Source organism: Lepisosteus oculatus, chromosome 11 (genome assembly GCF_040954835.1).
Source record: "Lepisosteus oculatus isolate fLepOcu1 chromosome 11, fLepOcu1.hap2, whole genome shotgun sequence".
In the NCBI taxonomy this organism is placed as follows: domain Eukaryota; kingdom Metazoa; phylum Chordata; class Actinopteri; order Semionotiformes; family Lepisosteidae; genus Lepisosteus; species Lepisosteus oculatus.
In genome coordinates, this window is record NC_090706.1 from 33,348,338 (window position 1) to 33,368,269 (window position 19,932).

At 35.2% G+C, this 19,932-nt stretch overlaps 1 protein-coding gene across 1 annotated transcript in view; it reads right to left on the bottom strand.

The window, feature by feature from the left end:
- Nucleotides 1-875: 875 nt before the first annotated feature.
- LOC102689996 (short transient receptor potential channel 7) overlaps nucleotides 876-19,932 on the bottom strand; it is a 41,687-nt gene continuing 22,630 nt past the window's right edge. The window contains exons 5-12 of the mRNA XM_015349667.2: nucleotides 17,163-17,379; nucleotides 14,979-15,212; nucleotides 10,528-10,792; nucleotides 6,107-6,302; nucleotides 5,313-5,534; nucleotides 4,193-4,273; nucleotides 3,619-3,694; nucleotides 876-3,019 (exon numbers count right to left, since the gene is read on the bottom strand). Of these exons, the coding sequence (XP_015205153.1) occupies nucleotides 2,880-3,019; nucleotides 3,619-3,694; nucleotides 4,193-4,273; nucleotides 5,313-5,534; nucleotides 6,107-6,302; nucleotides 10,528-10,792; nucleotides 14,979-15,212; nucleotides 17,163-17,379 (1,431 nt within the window). The 3' untranslated portion in view covers nucleotides 876-2,879. The remainder of the gene's footprint in view (nucleotides 3,020-3,618; nucleotides 3,695-4,192; nucleotides 4,274-5,312; nucleotides 5,535-6,106; nucleotides 6,303-10,527; nucleotides 10,793-14,978; nucleotides 15,213-17,162; nucleotides 17,380-19,932) is intronic.

Sequence of the window (19,932 nt, forward strand, 5' to 3'; positions counted from 1 at the left end):
ATGCTGATACAAATGCTTCCTTCAAACGATGGTTGGAAACTAGGAAACTCAACAATTGCGTTGTCTAACAAGCAAATTCTTGTTTTATAGGAACATATGCAGTCAATTATCACCATATAACTAGTAAACAACCGTGGCTAAACAAAGAGTTCTCCTCATGACATAAACTGCTGTTCTTTTTATCAGCTATGAATATTTAATTATCCCCTTGCACATATTAATATCAATGTGCTTTAGAGCATGTTGTTTCTTTTCTTAAAAGAGAACAGCACCACAAGACATTCCTGAAACAGGCAAGTGAAATGTGAAGAGATAGTTGTGACTGGTAAACACAGCATTTTTTCCATGGTCGTACAGTATATGAAGTCATTTTAACTCTTAACACTAAAGTACACGTAAACTACAGAGGATGTTATAATTCTGCAATTAAAAAGAAGGTCTGTTATCCATCTATCTGTTGTTTAACCTCTTTATCCAATTAAGTGTTTCAGGGAATCAGACTCGATCCTGGCAAGCAATGGGCACAAGGCAGGATACAGACTGAACAGGACACCAGTCCATTGTGGGCACACTCAGAAACAAATAGACACACACTCATGCCAGGGCCAATGTTCCCAGAAGCTGATAAACCTACCAGTATGTCTTCGGATAGTGGGAGAAAACCAGAGGAAATCCACACAAAGACAGAGAGAATGTATAAACTCTAAGCAGATAGCATCCCGGGTCCAGACTTGAACCCAGGATCCCAGTGTTGTGAGGCAGCAATGCTAGCCAATGAAACATTGTGTCACCCAACGTTTATTATGTGATTTTAAACTTTTGATTAGAAATATCACAATATATTTAAAGTTACTAGAAACAGCATATTATTTTTATCTAAGAGAAAAATACAGCATCAGAAAATAGTCTGTTTAATCTCGGTCTGAGTATATGGTATATATTTTACAAATATGTCTGCTAGCAAATACCATCTTCTACAATATTTTGGGGAAAGATAGTATACACATAGAAACATAAATACTCACACACAACCTCTACTGAGTACCCAAAGTGACATGATGAATGCTGCAAAACAAAGAGAGACTGCTGAAGAAAACATTACTTTTTGTCATACTGTACTTTGGAACCATCCTGGAACAATGAACACTCTCCCAGATGAGTAATTCTCTGAAATAAAACAAATTCTTGGCAGAAACCTAAAATATCTCACATAAGATGTGTTACTATTTTGTTGGAATTTACATTTATCCTGTGAAGAATCAAATAAATGCAAATCTGGAAAATGAAGATTTACTATCTTTTCATTCTGTTTGCTGTCCCATGTGAACAAAAGATAAAAGTAAATTAGACACACCTTGAATAAAGAATAAAAAAAAAACATTTTTTGTGTTTCACCTTCTGCTGTTTACAAGTAAAAATGAAATTGGACAACTGGTCTTACTAGAGATGAGTTTCAAACAAAGCTGAATAATTAATTTGCAGAGTGATTTGAATTTGCTGTTAAAAATTATTTCAGACAAAGTCTGCTAGAAACCTCAGCTTTTTTTATTGTACAGGGAAGCATGAGCAAATGGGGGTAAAAGTGGCTTCAAGCGAACCTCGATTCATGGTACATATTTCATATTAAAAAAGCAATCACGCGTTTGAGAGAAATAAACTGACAGCCATGGACAAATCCATATTCAAACACAGACATGTGCAAAAAGACTGCATTAAGAAGATTTTCAACTACACCAAATGTGAGAAAATGAGGTCAAGGGAACAGATTATACTTTAGAAAGATAATAAGGAACAATGATAAAATATTTTTGTAGATTGGCAAAAAGAAGAAAAGTTATCTTGGCACATAAGGTAATGGTGTTAATTAGACTGCCGATTTGGAGGCTGGTGTCCATACACTGGTATACTGTATGTTAAATTCTTAAAACTTCTCACCTTCCATAGTTATTCAGAGCTTTACAATTTTGTACAAATTGAGCTATCACAGTGTTTGTCTCGCTCTCTCTTTCTTCTGTTTCTTAAAGACTTGATTTTTATGATAAAACAGTTAGAATTATTCTTTCACGTCCTGGACATAACAATCAGGCAATTTAAACAAGCAGCAGCTTAATCATTACGGATCAGCCTTTTATGATTCTTCCACGAACCTTCTAACGACTGGAATTTTGTAGGAATTTTGGATGTTTTTTTCTGTGCATATTAATTCTGTTCTAGTGAAAAAAATATATTGGAATATAGAAAAAGTGTCCTTGCTGTATATTTACTATTTTTCAGCGGCATCAGATGATGCATGAGAGAGTTATCACAATAGAAATGTATGCTCCGAAGAAATGTGAACTGAACTTTCAAGGTGAGTGTCTCCTCAAAATGACCTTGTTGTTTTTATTTTCTCATTGGGTGACACTTTTATTTCCTTGGTTGTGTGATCAGTCCTGGTATGAAGGAAGCTATAATTTAAACTATATTCAAAATATTTTATTAACCCCATTTTTGTGCTCACTCTGCTTACATGTTTTTAAGGAATATATGCTGGGTTTTGCCAGCTCCTACTAAAATGTTAAAAAAATGAAACTGACACCATTTTTGCCCAGTATCAATCTATCATTGAAAGACAATTCTCCAACAGTCCCTTCAATGTGGTTCGGGCTTCTCAGAAAAAAAAAAGGTGCTAAGTCTTTATAACCCTTTCCTTTTTTAATCACACACACATCCAATCTCAGAATCCATTCAGACAGAAGGGTTTTCGTAAGGCGCATCAGAATGTCTGTTTTTTGATGTCATGTTTGGCACTTATGAGTGCTGTACCTGCAGATCGGACATGGTTATGTTTTAAAGGTCTGTTGTACAGTATTTCCTTTAAAACCTGGAGCTGATTCCAGTCAGGGTTTCTTCATGTTCTTTCCAAATTTGTCACTAAGCTGTTGGATGAGATCTGCGAGTTCACCAGTGGCTTGGGATTTTTCCTCCAGCAGCTCATAGCGAAGGCTTGAGATATCCTGCTTTATCTCCTTCAGCTCACCTGCAATACAACAACATATTCTGTGGTGGCAGGAACACTTCACTTTTATTTCACACTTCACTTTTATTTCAGACTTTTTATTCAGACAGACATCTCACATTGCTGTCACAGATTTTGAATGTGTTTTTTTTTTACTATATATTAACTTTAGATTTTAATGCATTCATGTATTAGTGTATTTCATGTGCATTTATGTATTTAGTAAATATACAAGACAGAAATTACTACTTTTGTTTTCTCCTTGTGTCTAATAGGCAGAATTATTACAGGTAAGCATTTAACTGAATGATCAATTCCACTAAATTAGATTTAACTGTATGGATTCATGAAAAAAAAACAAAGCTATACTGATTGGTTCTCATTATCAAACAAGAAATTACATTAATTTTCTTACAATAATATAACAACAGCTGTAGGCAGAAGGGATTTTCTCAAGATTCATAGAGTACCCGGAATAAAATGACAGCGTTTCATATAATCGAAACATAAGCCAAAGACAAATTTGTATTTCAAGCATGCACGTGTTCAGCTTTAAATATGCCCCTGAGATAAAGTCATGTAAATGCAAATTTTACATAGAACTAATGGGATGATTTTACCTTCATTGACTTCGTCATTCTCTCTATCAACCTGAGCCTTCAGAACATAACGCTTAATGAGCCGCTTCATTATTTTCTGCCAAGGAGGATATAAGTTAGATGCACCAAGATAGACAGACCATTTGAAGGAAAACAGCATTACATGGCTGGAGTCTAACCTCACGCCATCTTGAACAAGACACACACTTTGACAATCCATTCTCTTCTGCTCTTCCCTAGTCTGTGCTTGTAAAACTTAAAAGCTTTTAAAGGCAGTAAGTAAAATCTAATGTCAAAAATGTTTTCTTCAAGGGATTAAGCTGACACTCCCAGCATGATGCTTTCTCTAGACAAAATACAGTTTTTGCAGCAAATACTACCTACAGTACATTATTTCTTTATAGTACATTCAAAGCAGTGAAGTGCAAAGCTGTGTTAACTCATCGATATAATTATTAGTAGTTTTAGCATCATATAAATTTTGTTTCCAAGGGCCAAAAAGTACATGTATAGAAGTACATGTATAAAATATTCCGGTATACAGTCAAAATATGGATGACAGATTCACTCCTGCATTCATTCCAGAATTACTCACCTGATACCTGGTTGGGTTTTTAATAGGCTTTTTCACACCAAAGCTATCCAATGTCCTTGAGCTTGATTTGTATCGATCTGGCTGATATATGATAAAAAATAAAAACAGTTGCTGAAAAATTGTATTATTGCCTTTAAAAAGAACAAGGAAAATGAAATACCTAGTGTTTTCTTAAATTACCATACTGTAGCTACATTATACACTTAGGGTACATACAGTAAACTACCAGAGTGAAGTTTGTACAAGGTATCCCTGAGGGATTCCTCACTCTACATTTTAACTTTTTAAAATAAAGTTTTTGAATTGTAATCTCAAGAACATACAAATATTTTTTTAAGTAACATCTTTATCATTAGAATGAAAGCCTAATCGAGCTACAGAACTACAAGGACATCATCCTAGATTATACTGTAGTTACCAATCCATTGCAGAGTTAACTTTGACAACCTGTTGCCCTGGACAGCATGTATTCAGACTGAGGTAGGAAAGCGCAGTATACCTAGACAAACAAGGGGGGACCATGCAAATAGCAGAGAGCCAGATTTGAACCTAGAAACTGCAGTATTTCCCACAATTACTTACACTTATATAGCACTTTTCTGGACACACCACTCAAAACGTTTTACAGGTAATGGGGACTCCCCTCCACCACTACCAATATGCAGCACTCACCTGGATTATGCAATGGCAGCTATAGTGCGCCACTACACTACACCACACATCAGCTTTCAGTGAGGAGGAGAACAGAGTGATGAAGCTAATTCATAAATGGGAATTATTAGGACGCCATATTTGGGGTAACACCCCTACTCTTTCTGAGGAATGCCCTGGGATTTTGTTATGACCATTGAGAGCCAGGACCTCAGTTTTACGTCTCATCCGAAGGATTGCACAATTTTGCAGTATAGTGTCCCCGTCACTATAATGGGGCGTTAGGACCCACGAAGACTGCAGGGTGAGCGCCCCCTTCTGGCCCCACTAACACCACTTCCAGCAGCAACCTTAGGAGGTCTCCTATGCAGGTACTGACCAGGCACACACCTCTGTAGCTTCAATGGGTTGCCATTTGTGAGTTGCAGGGTGATATAGCTGCTGGCATTACAGTCTGCTGCATTCTTACCTTTGGTTTGGAGTTGAGCATTCCCATTTCCACATCACTGTCAGACTTCTTGGCTTTAGCCTTACAGAGACGGATGAGGCAGGACTTGGTGTGGAGAATGAGATAGTAGAATGATTTTGGACTGGGCACTAGGTTAAAAGGGGCAGGCAAAGTCCTTCCCTCATCAAAGTATGATAGCCAAAGTTTTGCACGAGCAAACTTCCATTCCACATCGGCATCTTCCTGTGAACAGGGGAAACTGTAACCAGCTTCTATTTCTAAGCAAAAAGACAGCCTTCTGGACAGGGAGCTACAAGATTACTTGTGGAAACCCCTGTAATAACTTAATTTAGGACAGTGTGGGACCACAAAGCTTATAACAATACATACTGTTTAATGGTGCAGACAGTGTTTATGAAAACCAAATGCATGAAAAAATTAATTATAATTCATACAATTTTCATACAGTCTATACAAAGAATCTGTAATTACAAATTGATTGACAGTTGCTTTTACTGCAAAATAAATCATTCAGCAGCATGATTCATTCAGAATAGCTCAGGCCCCAGGTAGAAAATTACTGTTCCTAGCAATTATTTACTTCCAAGTTGCAGAGTTGGAGCAAAATCTCTACTGAAAGAAAGCATTAGACACAAACCTATATTTTGCAATTCCCTTTCATCCCACAAAAATCATAGCTTAAGTGCAGTTTATTCTTGATTTAATCAAAAGACAATAGGAAAGCAGTTTACTGTATATGTCAATTCAATAAGAAACTTAATATTTAGAAGCAGTACGCTTGGTATCTGTCTCACCTCAATCTCCTGGTAGGAATTATTGATCATGGCAATCAACATGTTGAGGAGCACCACCACCATAGTAACATTGTAGACACCATAAAGAACATAGCCTATGTTCTCTATGAATTTGTGGTCATACTTAAGAACTACAGAGATCACCTCAGACAAACCGAAGATGGACCAGAAAAGAGTCTTAAAGCTTTCTTCGACACTGCAAATAAAACAAAAAATCAGATGAAAAATAAGTTGTGAAAAGCCACAAGAAAATGAATTCTATTCTTTTTATGGCTGCTACCTAAAAAAGTTAAATTGCAACATTTGTTTGAAATTAAAGCACACAATGAGTTAATGATAATGACGGAACAATTGCACTGTTTGAAAATCCTGATCATATACTGTACGTACATTCTTCATAGAATAATGTTTTCAAGCCAATCTGAACACTAAATTTACATTTAAGGTTTTATGCTTGGGCTGACTTTGAAAAAAAGTAACGGATCTTATTACAGACTTAAGCTCCTTATCATTTGGTTAGTTCCTGTATCTGGCCTTTATGTGAGATTCATACACATATACATGAGCTTATATACGCAGGCAATTTTTCAGGAATTTAAAAACTTAAACTACTAAGTTCTAATAACTTGTCGTCATCATCATCATTGTTAATTTCTATGATATACAGTATAATTATACAGGATTTAATTACAAGGAAGCACTTCATTTGTATTAGAAGTACCAAATGTTATGTTGTATTAGAGTTTTAAACAAATTGAACGAATAGATCTAATACTAAACATACAACTAATAAACCACTCTTTAAATGTTTTACCATGAGAAAGTATGTGTAAATTTGATTTTTAATCATTAGCTAACTGTAATCATCTGCCTTCTTAATATTCACAGGCACTTAAAAAGTGCTCAGGGTAAGGCTGCCATCTTTTCCCCCACATTTTTTAGATGTTATTCTCTTACAGTGTTGTTTAACAAACATTGAATGACAATTAAGACTTTTTTTTATAGGAATAACAATAACTATAACTATAATAACAAAAATAGTTTAGGTTATACTAAGTGTGTGTACTTATATGCAGACAGATCTGAGGTCCTGATGTATTTCTGTGTTGTTCATGAGATGAAATGTGCAGAATAGAAACAAAAACATCAAGACTTGGATTAGGGAAGGAAACTGGCTATAATGATAATTAAAGATATTGGCTATAACAGCTTTAAAGCCTTGCATTGGAATAGTCATTTGCAGTGGTGTAGGTCATTGCAGGTCATTTTTCTATCGTCAAAACAAAATACAAACTAAATCCAAAATTATTATGGTTAAATCGGCACACAAAACTATTCCCTTTTAGGTTTTATTTAACAACACAATATTTTGACACTAGCAGGGCATCATTTTTGGCCTGGTGATCAAAATCGTGTTTTGTTTGCGCATCATCAAGAAAGTTTTAAGTGTTCTTGGTTTAGGCACTGTCACGGTTAAGGAATATATGTTCAGCAATTTCTTTCCAAATTGGGCCTGTCACACACAAAGTACTGAAGCCAAAACCCCTGAGAATAGATTATGACTCACCTCTTTTGTTCCAGATTTTGAAATGAGCAAACTAAATTATATCTGTACTGCCTAAAAGGCGAGAAAAGACTCATCTTTTTATTTCATACACCGGTATTGGCCAATCTATAAAATATTAAAACATTGAATTTTTCAGTACCTCTACAGGGTTCCATCATAGGGATTTTATTTTAAATGTTAATCTCCAATTTAATGTCTGCACTGCACTATTGCTCCTAACCAATAACATTGTACATCAGCCATTTAAAATATAGGAGTAATTATGGTCCCCTGAAAGTACTTTTGACCCATTCAAGTTAAAATTAGAAACAAGTAAAAATGATACTTATCCCTATAGAATCACTGTTACCACGTTGTTAACAATACTGCACTAACAATTATTCATTATTATACCAACACAGGGTATTTCAAATGGGTTCAGTCACAGGAGGAGAAGCCGATTGCAATAATGATTTGAATAATTTATAAACCAATTTCTTTGTAAGTTCTCTATTTGGGATTTTCCACCAATAATACTGCTGGTATCTTTGTATAGCCACAGACATGTTAATTGATACAGTAAATCACCATTGTTTTTGTTTTATTTGATCTTTCTTCGTATTTAAAATTTATAATTTTTAGTCATTATTCTATGTTACTATCAACAAATTGCAAATTCCTGAGTCTTCTCTCAAGAGGAGAATCAAGAATATTGCATGGACATCAAGATAAAATCCAACATGCACGATTCATGTTCAATCTATGTTCATTCCAATTTCATTTCTCAATACAAAAAATCTCTTATTACCAAACTTTATACCAGCCGAAAATCCTTGGAAATAAGATCCAGTTTTTGTTAAACTCAATTATTCAAAGCACATAACCTTCATATCCAGATTAGGTAGGGGAGATTCCATAATCATATCACATATTGCTCATTCTCCTTGTACTAACAATATCTGATTAAAAACAAACAGATATAATTAATTATTAATCTAATTTTAGAGATTTCTTATATCCCTAAAACATTCCCTTATTATATCTCTCAATATTGCTCAAAGGATTTTCATTTGCATTCAAAGATTTGCACTCACTTTTAAATTACACTGCTCTTCCTATGAAATATTTCTTTCTCATAATAAAGGATCTAAGTGCCAATTCATAGCTAAGAGCTTCTGTCACAGCCTATATACAATAGATACAAGTTATGGAGATAGATGATGCAATGAGAAAACAATATTATGCAGAAAACATCAATTTTTACAAATTCCCAGGAACTGATGATACAAAGGATCAGAAGCATTAATTGATTTTTTTTCTCATCATGTATCATTAATCAGAGTCCTCAGCTATATATTCCCATTGGATATTAAGAAGAATTCTAAATTCTTAAACTATTGTAATAAGTTTCCTAGGTCCACACAAGACAGGACTAGAGACTGTCTTGTTGCCTGTCTTCTGGTTTTCATAATGATCAATGTCTTAATTCTCTAATTGAACCAAATATTTCTTAGTTGATATTATTTTTGTCTGTTGACACCTATAAACTCTGCACAACTGCAGAATGTGAGATCCAGGAATAGCCATCCCTGTCTTAGACTGTCACGCAATGCTGGGTTTCACTCCACCTTCCCTGAAGAGCTAATTATTTGCTGCAATCTGTTCAAATATTGCCAAGCTATATCTCGCTTTTGATAAGAAGCCAGCATAAGTGAGAACTGAGAATTGATTTATGATTGTATATTTTTATGAATAAATTAAAATATTTGTTACATTTTGAGGCAATTGACACCCATCTTTTTTCTCAATGTTATTTTTAGTTCACAGCTAAAAAAATATGTAATCAACAAAATCAGGAGCACAAATGCTTGCAGATTGTCAAACTTCAAGTACTACACTGTCCTCTACTGGAAGTACTGTGAAAACACTACAGATTGTCAAAGTGTTTCTAATCCATTTTTTCTCTGTAAATAAAATATCCCACTAATGTAGATGAGCACTTAAATAATCATTTTAAATTTACTATTCACCAATTAACATCCTTAAGAACTCACTAAGCACTAAGGCATCTTAGGAGTGTGTGCCAGATGTAAAGGGAAACCACAATTAGGCTCCCTGCCAGGGAAACATTTCCTGGCTCTTGACATTGCTTCAGCAGTTGAAATAAATGCATGGATACATATGTCTCTACAAGATGAATCAAAGACAAAATTAGAGCTGACAAAAACACTCATACATTTCAGGAATAGTCAGCTTCTCTGTCTAATTCTGGAATTAAAATATGTACATTATTCCCTCCAATTTAAAATCATGTATTGCCAATCAATGTAAATCAACATTTTAACACTTATAGTCCTCAGGTTTTACTTGTTTTTAGGCTCTGCAATAACCACATTAATATATTTTAGCCTAAAATTGCATTCTCTAACATAATCACAGTGTGTTAATTTTTCAATTGACTTTTAAAAGTTTCATGTTCTACTGTTTTGGGTGAGAGTATGCATAAACTGCAATAAAGCTGCTATAAAAGGCATTATGGATTCTAAGGTTTCTGTGGTTTTCAAAGGCAATAGACTTGATGAATATATGGCTTCTGATGCATTTTACAACAGGTTCTACTGGAGAGATAATTAAGAGATTCCTAAATAATTACCCATGCTATATGTTAACATTTACCGTACTTCATCAAATTCATTAAAACAAGATTATCAAAAAGAGGCATTTATAATAAGGTAGGTAAAAAAGGGTTGGTCATTTTAAATACTATATTAAAACCAAAGGCATTGTCTTAAACTACCGCTTTCCTGCATCAAGACCTGTTCTTAACCAAAAGCCTCCCAGCTCTTATCGTGAAGAGTAGGTCAAGCTAACTCACGTTGTGAAGGCAGGATTGTATTTTGCACCCAGGTAGTAGGAGTACAGATTAAACATTCCGATCATGAAGGCCACAAACACCATAATGAAGATGACCATGAATTTGAAGATGTCCTTCACTGTCCGGCCAAGAGAGATCTGCAGGGGGCCAAAGCTCTCATTCGCTGGCAGGATATAAGCTATTCTGGAGAAGCTAAGGACTACTGCAATGGCATACAGCCCCTCTGATATGATCTGTGGGTCTGAAGGAAGCCACTTGTTCCTCGCTGAAAGAAAGAGAAAGGACACTTTAAGGTGGAAGAAAAGGTAAATTATATGCTACATCCAATGGAAAAACATACAAAACAAAACTAAATACAAACTAAAGCACACACCATAGATTTTATTTTGCTTTGGCACTAAAGCTTTAGCATAAGTGACGAATGATATGCTTCCAAAGGTAAAACATGTTAATAATCACTTCTGTTTACAAAACAAATGGAGTAAGAATAATTCCTTTAAAAATATTTTTTATCACAAATGGGAACAAGAAGTAGACATGAATATAGAATGAAATATAAAAATTACAAATACTGTACAGAAATGAGACAGCTCATTGGTGTTGCTTTGAAGAACATATACAGCAAACTGAACAAAATCTCTTTTTCATTTTTCATCTGCAACAGATCAAAGTATCTTGTTTGTTGGTTTCCATCAATACCATGTAGAGTTAGCACCTAAGAGTATAGAGCTCATCTAAAAGCTTTCATAAATATGTCTCCTAGACATTACATCACTAAATCTATCTGGGTTACTGATTTAGGATGAGTCACTCACATCAACATGTAATGAGAGTGGAAACCTCTTCCTCATGAACAATAAGGTGCTCTACAAGAACATATAGCACAATAAATCTTATTTCAAAGGTTCAAGATCTCATCATCTAGTTTTGATTGAAATTTACTCCACAAATTCTTAAGGACTGAGGGAAAGCAGGACATTACATTCTCCTTGTATTTATTTTAAACAGGACTAAGCATGTGTCATGGAAAATCCTAAATAGGAAAAAAACACACAATATTGTGTAAGCTAACCCCAAAGTACTAAAAAGGTCCCAGTTCATTCATCCGTCCATTTTCTAAGAGAGCCAGAGCCTATCCTGGTAAGCAACAGGTACAAGGCAGCATACACCCTGGGTGGGATGCAAGTCCATCGAAGGGCAGAAAGACACCAAGCACAAACAAGTAAAATGTTTATTCCATGCTGAAAAGAGAAGAAAGGAAACAACGTTTTGGCTGTGGAATCTTCTTCAGTTAGACCCTCGAAGAATGCTCCACAGCCAAAACGTTGTGTTTCCTTTCTTCTCTTTTCAGCATAGAATAACCCTTTACTTGTTCCTTTGCAGCCCACGCATGCTGACGCAGCTACCTACAGTACTTGAACGACAAGAACAAACATGATCACACTCACACAAGACCCTCAAGACATTTCCCTCAAGACAAGCTATTCATATGTTTTTGGACTGTGGGAGAAAACTGGAACACCCAGAGGAAACCCACATAAACATGTGGAGAACATACAAACCCCATGCAGATAACACCCCAGGTCCAGAATTGAATCCCGGGCCCCAGTACTGCATGGCAGCAATGCTAACCACTGTGCCAGTGTGCAGCCCAGGTCACTGTTTAGTCATTTTTTAATGTTGAATGTTTATGACACATGAAATGTTTTCTAGATTACTTTGTCTAAGGGCAGTGAAGCTCCAAATGCTACCTGGAATGTAGTGGACTGTGAAAAGATGACAATTTTAATTGGCCTCCAAGGTACTGTGTATTGTGTCCTATGCACTGTTCTGAAAAGCTGAAATGATGCCTTAAAGCTGTGCACCCTAAATAAGTCCAAGCTCCCAAACCAGATGTTAATAGCCAAAAATAGGCAATGAAGAATTAAGTTTTACAGTTGCTTTTCCTAATTCAGGCAACCCAAAATAATTAATAGTGAAGCAACTACTACTTCGAGTTTTCTACTTATTTGCAGAATACATCCATCATTCCCTAGATCTCATATTTCAATGTCATACATTGTATGTTGTAAAAATAATTACTACTAGTCCAGAGTCTGAATTGCTAAGAAGTTCTTTTGAAGTTGATGAATAACGGTTTCATGCACACTTTTGGAAATTGAAATGAAATCATTGTGCTTTCCAGCAAATCTATGATAGATTAAAACCTAACTGAAAAAAAAAAAACAAAAACATTAACAAAAACATTTACTAGGAGTAAGTAGCTTAAGAGCTACTGTATATTACTAGCAGACACTTTTGTGGGTTTGCCTTTGTCATAGATATATTTGCCCCACTGTAATGTTTGGTGTTAAGATCCATCTGGGTCTCACACTGTCTTAAGTATGGAAAAGACTATCATAACACTAACTGAAGTAAAAGTTTATTCATATTTACAACCTTATCTATATCTCTGCCAAAACCCTAACTCTTGTCTTTTATAGGGTTGTGGTATCAACCCTATAAATCAATACAGAACTGACGTTTGAGTGACAAATGTGACTCAAAGCAAGAACCCAAAATAGAGTAGGTCAGTTGTGAAGATGGAGACTAAAATCAATCTCTTAACTTCGGATTTTAAAACACAACCATAGCACAAAATGAACAAATTTCTACTTGGAGTTAAAAATTTTAGAAATCTTGGTTTTCTAAATCCAAGTTTTACATAAACCTGAAACTCCTGTTTTAATGCTGTTTTAATACTACTTCTCTTTCAAGTACTGTAAGTAGAATTGGTACATTAAAGACCAACACATTACTTCGGAGTAAAACATAGTGGTATTTATTTCTAGTTAACATTTTAATCCTTTAATTGAATTATTTATATAGCTTGAGTTATAATTTATTCTTACCTTAATTTTTTTTTAATTAACCTATATTTGAAGTAGATTTGGTAGTAGGCCTAAGTGTCAGTACCTCAAAGCGCCAAAGTTTGAAGCTAGCAATCCAAATAATATCCACTTTATTCTAGTGCTAATTTAATGCAAGGTTTATTGATATTTCTAACTTTAGCTTTAGATCCACCAGAACCCCAACTCCAGTGTTAATTACAGCCCAGTGTTATGTAGAATGAGAAAAAAGACTTTGCAACAAAAACGCTAAATTTGGTGTTAAGGTGACATACTTATCTCAGATCTTGTCACAACCAACTTCATTTTGCAATAAAGATTCAGATAGCCTATAGATTTGGGGTAGTGGTAAGATGAAAATTCCATTTAGAGTAGAATAAACATTAAAGCAAAATTGAAAGAATTACAAAGTAATTGTTTTCTTTTTTATCTGCAATAAAATATAGTATAAATCAAATCTGTCATTTTTATTATAATATCTTGTATTTTTCTATTATGTTTGTTTTTATTAATATACCATTTTAATTAGATTCGGAACTTGCTTTTCATCTGAAGATTACCAGAAAATAAATTATTGTGCTGTGGCATATCAGCCACAAGATGGCGCCCTCTATAAAGTCTTACATTCTGGAGACAAAGCTCAGAGTTCTGAAAATACAGATACAGAATACGAGAAAAAAATATTAATAATGTTTCAGTTGCATATGTTATAAATTCCCTTCCTTCATCTGCACACATATATACATATGGAAACATCACAACTACCTTCACTATCAATATGCCAACTTTGTATATTTAGTAGTCTCTAATCAACAACAAAGAGAAAACACCAACAGTTTATAATAACAATCAATTTTTTTCCCCCCTAGACTGCTTTCTTGGACACAAATTGCAGCTAATAGATATTTTTCCACTCTCACCATTAATTTGTGCATAGCAGATGCTCCTCTGTTCATTTCAGTAAAATGGCCAACTACAGTAAAAGCTGGAGAATGTCTTATCCTTGCTATCTTGCATTAGAATATCTGTGATTTATTTCTGTTGGTGATGCAATTTTTAGTTTCAGAAGGGATTATGTCATATCAATGCTTCTACTTTTCCTTCTGGTAAACTCAATGCTATTTCGAGCTTTCTTTCACAGCAGCTAAGTAAGGCAGCCTGCATTCTGCATTTCCATGCTAAGCGTTATTGCATGTTAGATCTCAAGAGCACAGCAGAATGTGCTCCCCAGAACTAGATACTGATCTCTGACCAGCTCCAGTACTTTCAAGTACAGGCTATTGATTCAGCGTTACCATACCACAACACTTGTTTTAAAGCAAGCGTTACCTCTGCATACTGTACATGCTACCAGTGTGGCTCCCTGAAGCACATTTAAAATGCTGTTCTCAAAGTCAAGGAGTTTTTTTTTTAAGTTTTACTCATCTTACTGTAGTTTTGAAAAGGTGCCACAGCAGGGCACACAGAAAGGATGGACTCACATTAAGTTGTTGCTAAGCAAGAGCAGAGCAAAACCTTTATCATAAGGTCTCCTGCCTAGTTAATTCCTCCTGGCCACCTTACCATAAGTGAAATACGCCACCTCAGCTGGCAAAGAGGCATTGCTGAGGTCGTTGTTGGGCACGTGAAGATCAACGTAAAGCTGTGCCTTCGAGGCCTTCAGGAAGGCCATCAGCCTGGCGGTGAACGAGGCCACAAAAATTGACAGCATCCCGAAATCCAAAACGTTCCACAGGTGCATGACATACTCTCGTGGTCCATCAGCCCAGATCTCCTTACACTCTGACCAGATCATCCCTGCAGGCATGAACAGATTCATAGACACAGGCGGGCATTAGTAATGGGAGAGGCAAATAGCGATTACGTTTCTGACAGAAAAATAAATGTCACGGGCTAACGAAAAGTTGCATTGAGCAGGTGGAACAAAATGTGACACGTTGCTTCTCGACATCAGTGACAAAATGCTATTGTTCTTTGACAAAGCGCACTCAAATGGCATAGTATTCTTAATCACACAGGAAATAAAATTCATTTAAATAAACAGAGTGCAGTGAAAAAAAAACTTGTACATAACATTACTGTTCTGCTTTTTTATTCTATCATCATCAGGCCAGGCCTCATCTTGATTAGCCTTGAAGGCGTGTGCATCCTTTTATAGATGGAATTCTAGTCCATCACGGAGATTATCTCCAGCAATGCCAGACCCCACTTATACAACTGGGCAGACTGGAACCATTGGCATACAGTACCTTATTCCAGAGTAGAGAGATTCCTCTTTCTGTAGCAGGGACTTAAATCCATAACATATCAGTTATGAATCCAGAGGCATACCCACTATACTATACTGTCTCCAATTTTATAGATACTATCACTGTTTAATTTGAACACACACAAATAAACATGCAAGAAAAAATACTTTATTACAGACAATTAAAAATTTTTGTCTTGTAATTTAAAGAACTTCCCTCTGTTGACATGTCAACAAATCACTAATTTTCAAGCTATGCTTAGTTATTGTTCATTTCATGTTGTGCAATGATTTTGTGCCTTTGTATTTTGAGTGATAAACATTTGCATCGTAAACAAGAAATGCGCAGGGGAAATTAAGAAATGAAGCCACTCTCAGTTTTCTCTTTGTCTCATGATAACTCAGAAAACATTGTCCATACATCATTTTCATTATCATCTCCTCCCTTAAACTCTTCACCATCTTCTGCAGCAGCACACCTGATATTCCCCATGATGATTCCTAGGGGATTCAGCTCAGGAATTTTTAGTGCTCCAGACACAAGTACAGTATCATTTATAGCTCTCATTCAGCCACTTGTTAGATATAGCCTCTGATTCAATTCAAAGCCAGTTATTACATGTCATGGTCAGAGCTGGAATTCTCTGAAATTGAGAAAATCACCCATACTGAAATGTGTTTCTAATCGGGCTCCCAGCTGCACAATAATCATCCCGGCTTCAAAGGACAGGATTTAGAATACGAATGAGATTATCTCTGGCCTTTTCACTGTCATTCAAAAAGGGCTTTACAGTCTTAACAAGAGTTTGAATGCCTTTAACTTATACTGATAAGTATGCTATGACATGAATGACCAAAATCGTGGACTAAATAACAGTTCTTATATATCACAAATTAAAAAAAAACAGGGTAGTGCAGTGGTTAACACTGGGCTCAATTCTGGACCTGGGGCACCTGGGGAGTTTGTATGTTTTCCTTGTGTTCACATGGGTTTTCTGCAGGTTCTCCAGTTTCTTTTCATAGTCCAAAGACATAATGGTAGGTTAATTGCTGCTCAGAAACCTGGCTGTAGTGTGAGTGTACATGTTTGTGTGTGCCCTGTAACAGACTGGCATGTCGTCCAGGGTATATCTCATCTTGTGCCTTTTGCTTTCTGGAAAAAGCTCTGGCTCATCTTTGACCCTGAATTGGATGAGGTGTTTGAAAAGGAAAGGATGAAAAAGACAAAAAGCTCACATGCTATGGATGCGTCATTATCATAATAAGCACAGTTTGTAGTAATAAATATTGAACGTTTACCTCCTCAGTGGTAGCCAGCTTAAAATGGACACTTTTGTCATATTGTACATAATAACAGAGGTATGAAATCCATTACAAATTCATACTGTGCTGTTTGTGTGAGGCTACATCATATGGAACACCATGTTCAATGGCAGTATTCTGTCTTGTGAGCTCTGGAATAATGAACTTCTACACAGGTTCCAAAAATGCCCACTTACCCAATACCCACTTCATGATCAACATCTCTGTCCAGGAGAACTGAGTGGTCTTCACTCTGAAAATCTGGCGAGGATGGTCAGTAATGGTCTCATTAGGTAGGTTCTTCACCCCTTCAAAACGGTCAGAAGCATTGATAACCAACAGGCCCAGGAAGATAGTGAAGGAAACTGCATGTGCAACAAACTTCATAAAGGGACTACGGAGGATCTGACCCAGCTGCAAGAAACAATTCATAGTGAAAAGTGTTAAATGAACTTTTTAATGCAACACTGTTGGGTTAATAAAAGGTTTCAAACACTATTGCTTTCAGTCTAGTTTCAAAATGTCAAATGTTAATGCTGTAAGTCAGCCATGGAATATAGACTTTCAAAACTCAGAGAGAAAACTCAGTACAAAACCTGACAATCTATTATCTGAAACAGATGAAGGCTTGCACTGAATCACTCTGATTTGAATCAGATTATCAGACAATAGGCAATTTAAATTCCTTTTGTGCAGTATTACTCTGCATGGTGAATATTTTAGTCCAGCTTGATTACCTCAGGAGTTTCACATCTAATTAGCTCCAAAATATTCTCTACAAGAAAAATGCAGTCAACCCAAAATAAAAAAAAATAATCCAAAAAACTACTAAATGGTTGCTTTTGGGGAAAAAAAACTAACAAAACAATTCACAGAAATATGTAAGCTATCAGAACTCTTAATGTTCTCTTTAAATACAAAATAGCTTGGATTTCTTTTGAGGAAGAAACTGTATTCGTGCATTTACAGTAAGTATCAGTGACAGCAATAATGTAATCAAGTGTTTCTTACCCATTTATCAAGTTATAAGAAAAATATAATTACAAATAAATAAATATTTAAATAAAGAAAAATACCCCCAAAATAATTTAACCGTTTAAGAATTTAAAACAGGATGCAAACATACAACATGTTGTGGTGAATAAATATGGACTTTCCTTCCAAAATGTTACCTTTGGCCCTATCTTTCTCATTTTCTTACATTGTGTAATGCATCTTAAACTCAAATGCTGAGTATCCTCTTCCTTTTGGATTGTTAAAAAAACTTCTTAGAATTACAATAACGCCTTAATAGTAACATATTATGTTGTATAATGAATAACAAATATTTTAGAAAAGGAATTTTCTGCGTCTTCCAATAATGCTGCAATATGCTTTTGTTTGCTAATGAGCGGTGCAGTCATGCTACAAAAGGAGCAATCAGGGAATAAACTGGCCACCATATTTTCATCAGACAAAAGAAAAAGGTAATTCTAATCTTAAATAACTGTAAAAGCATTAATGTGTTCCATTTGTAAATGCAATACTTCAAAGTTGATAAACCAGTCTTGACAAACAGAAGAAAGTGAGATTGATGGTACATGCGCAGGTAATAAATATGAATGAGACCGTTAACTTTACTTTGGGCTTTTTAATTTCATGAATAATGACAGGCAACCGTTTTTCTTTTTTGCTCAAAGTTCATTTTTGTCACCCTATGATTTAACATTAGTGGCATGGCTTTGCTATGATGGGAATGCTGTGAAGGACAATTCAAGGTCAGCAAATTTTTCACTTTGCTCATCTCATACTCCTTTTTTACACTTATTCTTCACTATCTCCTATGGCACACCTCAAATTTCAGTTAGAAATGCTCAGATGCAGTTAACTTCAGGAAGAGCAAGAATTCTTTTATCGAATACCTGAGCGTGAAGTTGAGCTGAAATAAACCCAAAAGGCTGTAAAGTGTTTTAATTTAGCTGCATTTCTTATTTGTTTTGTCTTGGTTTCATTTATCTGAATGAATAATATTTCATAAGAAATGTTCCTAATAAGATAAATGTAATGCCCTTATTCTGGTGTGAGAAAACCTAGCAGAAGTGAATTTGTCATGAAAAAGAATTTGAAGCTTAGTCACAGAACACGGCCGAAGCATTTTTACAGTATCAATCAGGGAATCCTTTCCATTTGCTAAGTGTGCTATTCAGAAACTGTGTTTAATACCTGCATTTTAATTCTGGAAGCAAGGCAATATTTGGAGCTGTAATTAGGGAAGGCAATGAAGCATTTATCTAATTAATCCCACTGTCTTTCCATCCATTTTCTTCTGTAAGAAGACTTTGTTCTCATTGTTTCACTGGAGATGTCAAAGTACCATACAAGTAAAATTTAACTGTCTTTAATGAGGTGTAATTATAAAAGCACACAGAACACTGAGTCTGGTAAGTTCGTCTAAAAATCTTGCACGCAAAAAAAAAATTGATTTTTAAGACTGATTGAGAATAGAGTTGCCACCTGTTTAATAATTCTCTCAGGTTATCTTTCAGAAGGTCAAATTTGGCTAATTGTCTCCTGTAAAACATACCTGTAATTATATTATACAAATAATTTCCTTTATTGGATATCAACTAATTGTATCTAGTCTAAGGGAGAATATTTCCTCCTCCATCAGTTTCTACATTCCTTAACTCAGTAGTTATTTTTGTCAGTTGAAATGACACAGAAACGTTGACCTTCTACACTGGAACCGTTCTAGAATGACAATCACTAGGATAAATTTTAATTCAGAAGGACTTGCAATTCAATGGAGATCCACCTTGAAAGTGAAACAAAACACAACTTCTATTTTTTTGACACAAACATTAGTCACAGTTTTTGTGTAATAAAACTATGATGTAATAACATCACAGTTAACCGAAACAAAAACAGTGATGTCATGAGATTCCATTTCATTTGTCTCAAACATTTTAAATCCTTTCCTTTTTAGAA